The sequence below is a fragment of the Oncorhynchus masou genome, chromosome 3 (assembly GCF_036934945.1).
Source record: "Oncorhynchus masou masou isolate Uvic2021 chromosome 3, UVic_Omas_1.1, whole genome shotgun sequence".
Lineage (NCBI taxonomy): Eukaryota > Metazoa > Chordata > Actinopteri > Salmoniformes > Salmonidae > Oncorhynchus > Oncorhynchus masou.
In genome coordinates, this window is record NC_088214.1 from 35,124,660 (window position 1) to 35,131,009 (window position 6,350).

The window sequence follows — 6,350 nt, forward strand, 5'->3', positions numbered from 1 at the left end:
TAACAGTCACATTTTATTCATTTATTCAAGGTCCATGCAGTGTTTTTTAAATTGCAATATCAAATGGGTTCTGGGTAACAAATAAGTTACTGTGATTGTGTTAAATTAAAATGGTCAAAAAGAAACAAACCGCCTCTTAGCAAAGAGCAATTTTGCTGGACTTGTCTGAGTTCTGAGTTGGAAGGGGGAACTGAAAACTAGCTCTTATTGGCAGAGCGGTTTTGAACTGTTATTGGTCTTACTAATTTACCGGCCAAAACTCCATCCATCAAAACAGCTCTTTTTAAAAATTGTATATATGCAGTACTCATTCAAGGGGTTTCTTTATTTTGACTATTTTCTACATTGTAGAATAATAGTGAAGATGTCAAAACTATGAAATAACACATGGAATCATGTAGTAACCAAAAAAGTGTTAAACAAATCAAAATGTATATTATATTTGAGATTCTTTAAAGTAGTCACCTTTTGCCTTGACAGCTTTTCACACTCTTGGCATTCTCTCAACCAGCTTCACCTGGAATGCTTTTCCAACAGTCTTGGAGTTCCCACATATGCTGAGCACTTGTTGGCTGCTTTTCCTTCACTTTGCAGTCCAAATCATCCCAAACCATCTCAATTGGCTTGAGGTCGGGTGATTGTGGAGGCCAGGTCATCTGATGCAGCACTCCATCACTCTCCTTGGTCAAATAGCTCTTACACAGCCTGGCGTTGTTGGTTCATTGTCCTGTTGAAAAACAAATGATAGTCCCACTAAGTGCAAACCAGATAAGATGGCATATTGCTGCAGTATGCTGTGGTAGCCTTGCTGGTTAAGTGTGCCTTGAATTCTAAATAAGTGTCACCAGCAAAGCACCATCACACCACCACCTCCATGCTTAACGGTCGGAACCACACATGCGGCGATCATCTGTTCAACTACTGTCTCGAAGACAGAGTTTGGAACCAATCTCAAATTTGGACTCATCAGACCAAATTACAGATGTCCAACGGTCTAATGTCCATTGCTTGTGTTTCTTGGCCCAAGCAAGTCTTCTTATTGGTGTCCTTTACTGGTTTCTTTACAGCAATTTGACCAATTTGATGTTGAAATGTCTGTTACTTGAACTCTGTGAAGCAGTTATCTGAAGTGCAGTTAATTGCTGATTTCCTCAGTTTACTCTGGGGCTTCCTTTCCTGTGGCGGTACTCATGCGAGCCAGTTTCATCACAGCACTTGGTTTTTGAGACTGCACTTGAAGAAACTTTCATCGTTCTTGAAATATTTCTGATTGGCTGACCATGTCTTAAAGTAATGGACTGTTTCTCTTTCCTTGTTTGAGCTGTTCTTGCCATAATATGGAATTGGTCTTTTACCAAATAGGGTTATCTTCTGTATACCACCCGTACCTTGTCACAACACAACTGATTGTCTCAAGGCATTAAGAAGGAAAAATTCCACAAATTAACTTTTAACAAGGCACACCTGTTAATTGAAATGCGTTCTAGGTGACGACCTCATGAAGCTGGTTGAGAGAATGCCAAGAGTGTGCAAAGCTGTCATCAAGTCAAAGGGTGGTTTAGGAATCTCAAATATAATGTTGATTTGTTTAACATGTTTTTGGTTAATGCATGATTCCATATGTATTAATTGCGGTAAACTCATGGACAGCAACACTTAGGCTTCTACTTCCAGCTTATATACATTTTACAATTGTCATCTTTTTGTTTGTTTTTTGTTTTTAGTCCCACCTTCAGTTACCCTCAACCCCTCCCATCTATCTGAAGACCAACCAGTTTTGATTTCTATTTGCCATATATTTTTCAACTGTTGTGTTTCACAAACGTTCTGAACCTATATACATTTTACATACACAGTATATTTCACGTTAGTGATTTTATTTTTAGTCCCTCCCTTCAGCTCCACTCAAGCAGCTCTTACCGAGCTTCCCAAACTCTGTTCTCGGGATCCCCCCTTTTTTTCTAGAACTACACATCTGACTCGACTAATCATCAAGCTTTGATTCTTTTGAATCTTGTGTAGTGCTAGAGCAAAAACCAAAATGTGCACCCTTTGTGGTCCCCAGGTCCACGTTTGGGAAACGTTGTCTTACACTTAAAGGGCATTATCATAATTTAACAATTTCAGTATTATTCCAACCTTAGTGCGAAAATGTATATAAAACACAGGAAATCGTGTTTCGGACAGCATTGGACCTTTTAATAAATGGTTATAAAGAACCTGATAGAAAACAGGTTCAACGGGAAAAAGTCTGAATTTGGTTTTAGAAATTGTCAAATGAACACGGGTATGCCTGGGATATCTCAATTAGACTAACGTACATTTAAATACAAGTTTGACAGGACTTTGATCAAATTTCATACAAAATCAAACATTTTAGATACAATTTGAGTAGCTCAACTTTACATGGTAATGAATGAAGAGTTAACCTTTCCTGGTCTTCATCCCCCCCGTCCCCCTCTATAGGAGGATTCCGAGGGGACCAAAGCATCAGTGGAGGGGGTGCAGATCCCCCTGCGTTCCTACCGCCACAACATTCCCAGTCCCAGCGCCTCCGCCCGCGTCCCCTCTGTCAGCGCTATGGAGGACGGGGACCCTGGTACCCCCTCTGATAAGGACCTGAGGGACTGGCTCAGACAGCACCCAACGTACACAATGGACATGCCTACTGCATACACACCAGTATGTACTTCAATAAACTGGAATACAGTCTTGTTGTTTACCAGATGTCCCTATATGGTAGAACTATCCCATCAGTGTGAAATATGAGCATATCCCCTACCTTCAACCCCCTGTTCCCTTTCCTAAATCAGATCTTACACCATCCCTTTCAGTGATTTAAAATATGGATACAAAATATAACATTTAGCTATTCTAATTCGTAACGGTTATAGTGTCTTATCATGAAGCATTCAAGAATTTCATGTCTGGTCCTGTCGTGATTCCTAATCCCTTCCACACTACTGTCTGTCTCTCTGTAGAAGAGTGAGGAATTGCTCCTCTCCTCCCAGTTCCCCAAACCCAAGCAGAAGCGTCACCGCTGCCGAAACCCCAACAAGATCGACATCAACACACTCACCGGAGAAGAGAGGGTTCCCGTGGTCAACCGGAGAAACGGCAGAAAGGTATGGGTTCTTTTCAGTACAGTACAAATTAGCTTTGTCACAAATTCATTGGTCGCCATTTGGCAACAGTTTCAATTTGGCCTTTCATAGCAAAACTGAAGGTATTGCTATCTTGTCAAACAATTTGTTCCTCTTTTTTTTCCCAGATGGGTGGAGCCATGGCGCCGCCCATGAAGGAACTGCCCCGATGGCTCCTGGAGAACCCCGAGTTTGCCATCGCTCCTGACTGGACCGACATTGTCAAGCAATCGGTGAGTCTCTTGTCATTCTCCCGGTTAGCCCTCAAATGATTCCAATCAGCACTTTTAAATTTTAACCTTATCGGTTGGAAACTGATATTTGAGGAGAATTGAATGCCGAATTGCAAAATTGTCGTTTGACTAACTAACCATGGTCTCTTCCCCTATTCCACAGGGCTTCCTCCCTGAGGCCATGTTCGACCGTCTCCTGACTGGGCCCGTAGTGCGCGAGGAGGGTGTCCGTCGTCGGGGGAGACGCCCCAAATCGGAGATCGCCAAAGCGACGGCGGCTGCTGCGGCAGCTCAGGCCCAGGCTGCATCATCCGGGGGCCTAAACCCTCTGCTGATGAATGGCTTGTTTGGAGGCATGGACCTCACCAGCCTGCAGGGCCTACAGAGCTTCCAGAGTCTTCAGCTGCAGCTCATGGGCTTCCCCGGCATGGGGGGGGCTGACTCTAAACACGCCTCAGCCATGCTGCCTCTCATGCTGCCTGGTATGGCTGGTATGGGAGGCCTGCCAAACATGTTTGGCCTGGGAGGCCTGTTCGGAAATAACCTGGCTGCCGCAGCTGCCTCGGCTGCAGCCACGCCCGCTACAGCCTCCAACGGCACCAATGACGAGGGCGATTCGGATGAGACGTCAAAGAGAGATGACGGGGAGGGCGGAGAAGAGGGGGATGAGGACAAGGAGAAGGACACTGGGTTGGAGGCGGAGTCGAGTGAGGCTAACAGGGACGCCGCGGCTCTGAACGCAGCCGCTGCCGCAATGGCCGCCTCCGGCATGTCGGCCAGCTCCCTTGCCTTCAACCCCTTCCTGCTGTCCACCATGGCCCCTGGGCTCTTTTCCCCCTACATGTTCCTGCCCCCTGGCCTGGGAGGTCTCACTATGCCTGGCTTTCCCCCCACCACCCTGGCTGACCTGCAGAGTGCCATGGCTGGAGCCATGGGGGCTGCTTCTGGAGCTCAGGGCCAGGAGAAGGAGCCCAGCCAGACTGGCCCCGCCCCGGACCGCCCTGCCGCATCTACCGCAGACCCAGAGACAGCCGACGACAGTGACTCAGCAGAGAGCCTGGAGAAGACGGCGGAGTCGTCTGCCCTAGAAGACGAGGCCTCCGCATTGGCTGAGGAAGCTGACTCGCCGCAAGACCTAGCGGCCGAGGATGAGGAGGGAGGAGAGGATGCCCCTGAGAAGAGTGACTGAAACTAAACTGGCCTTTGACCCCCCCCCCCCCCCCCCAGTGCTCTCATGACACGTTTACACACCAACTTGATATCCAAATTAGTTTTTGTTTTATTTGTCTTTGTTTCTTTTACAGGTAAAAATGAAAATCAGGGAGAGTATACGTAACTAAAAGGCTCTCACTGTAGCGTTAATAGCGTAGTCAGGGAAAAAGCAAACTGAACTAGAGTTTTGCAGATGTCAAAAGGGTGTTATTTTTGGTCTTTGTGCTCTCTGAACAGTGCATACTAGATGAGATGGAACATTTCCTCCGAAATATTATTATAGGAATGAATCGTTCCAATAGTGCTATGCTGCTTTTCTGTTTCTGTATTTTTTTGATTTTTTTTTTTTACTCTTGATATTGTGAAATTAAGTAGCATCTCGTAACTCTCCATTGGCGTACAATTTAACGGCATTAAGCGTCTATATGCTGCTGATGAAAAGGATCTTGTTTTTTTTGCTGTTTTACTGTTCTGCCTTGAAGAGCAGGATGAAGTCCTCACATATCAGATGGCCTAATAATCTGACTGTTCCCAGTCTCTCACACTGATCTCCCACACAAGTCTACACACACCTGACTGTTTCTTCCTGTAATCTTACACACTAACAATCCAATCTCTGACTCTTCCCCGTCTCAATCGGACGGTCTTACCCTCACCCACCTTTCCTCTCCCAGTCTATGAAACGACCCCGTTACCCTTCTCAGTCAAATTCTTCCCAGTTCCAGTTTTCTGCCGCCTACTACTACTACTAACACCCATATTGTCTGACTCTTCCAAGTCACACTCGTTATAGAAACTGTTTTCCAGTCTCACACACTGATGGCCCTGACTCTCCTGACTGTTTTTAGTCTGACACACTGACAAAGCCAAGCAGGGGAGAGACCTCTCTTCCACAACGCGGAAGGAGACAGCAATAACCTAAGGCAGCTTTTGAATGTCTCAAACATCGCTCTCCCATTAAAACACAACCACAAGTGTCGGTGAAAAAGAGAAACTAAATCGCATATAAACGATGACATGAAAAAGTACTGCAATCAATTTGTCTCACACTATCCCTGTTGATGCACTGGTGTAAGAGTAAAATAATCAGGTACCTTTATTAGAACTATTGAATGGGCTTTTTGTTACTTTTAGCCACCAAGCTGAAATGCATTACCTCAATTCTAACTAGCCTTGAAGTTTACAGACATAAGTTGTAAATGTTTTCTTTTTTGTCTTTTTTTTCCTTTTTTTTCTTTTTTACATCATGTATGATGAACTGTAGTTATGATGCTTTTAATAAAAGTGAATCATGATATTCGCCTAGGAAACCAAACCCGGAGTGCTTGTTGACCAGTTTTTTTGTTTGTTTTTTTATTTTATTTTATTGGATGTTAAATGTACATGTCTATTTTGAGTGTTAAATGACCTTTGGTTGATTCATGGTGGTGAAGTTATTACCCCCAGAATAGGAAAATAAAGGCTTTTTAAGTGCAGATGGACATATTTTTGCCAAATGTGATATCTACTAACAATTCAATAAAATCCACTACAATTAATCACATTTTAGAAATATTTCATTGCGCAATAAGCATAATAATTTGGCTGAACACTAGAGCAATCACACCATCAACCTACCCTACAGGAGGGAAGAAGAGGGGCCCCTGCTGAGATGTCTACCTTGGCTGCATGCCAGCTCACCTCTGACTGATCAGAAAGGTATTTATAGGTGAAAGCAATCTGATACAACCCTAATTAGGTGTATCGTTATGGCTGTGAAGAA

The 6,350-nt window shown here is 44.3% G+C and overlaps 1 protein-coding gene across 3 annotated transcripts in view; it reads left to right on the plus strand.

Annotated features, from left to right (window-relative positions):
* Nucleotides 1-6,126, plus strand: part of chd7 (chromodomain helicase DNA binding protein 7) — an 85,953-nt gene extending 79,827 nt beyond the window's left edge. For all 3 annotated transcript variants that reach the window (XM_064938958.1, XM_064938957.1, XM_064938962.1), the window contains 4 exons: nt 2,467-2,682; nt 2,982-3,125; nt 3,272-3,376; nt 3,540-6,126. In XM_064938958.1, coding sequence (XP_064795030.1) covers nt 2,467-2,682; nt 2,982-3,125; nt 3,272-3,376; nt 3,540-4,565 — 1,491 coding nt within the window. In that variant the 3' untranslated portion in view covers nt 4,566-6,126. The remainder of the gene's footprint in view (nt 1-2,466; nt 2,683-2,981; nt 3,126-3,271; nt 3,377-3,539) is intronic.
* Nucleotides 6,127-6,350: the final 224 nt, after the last annotated feature.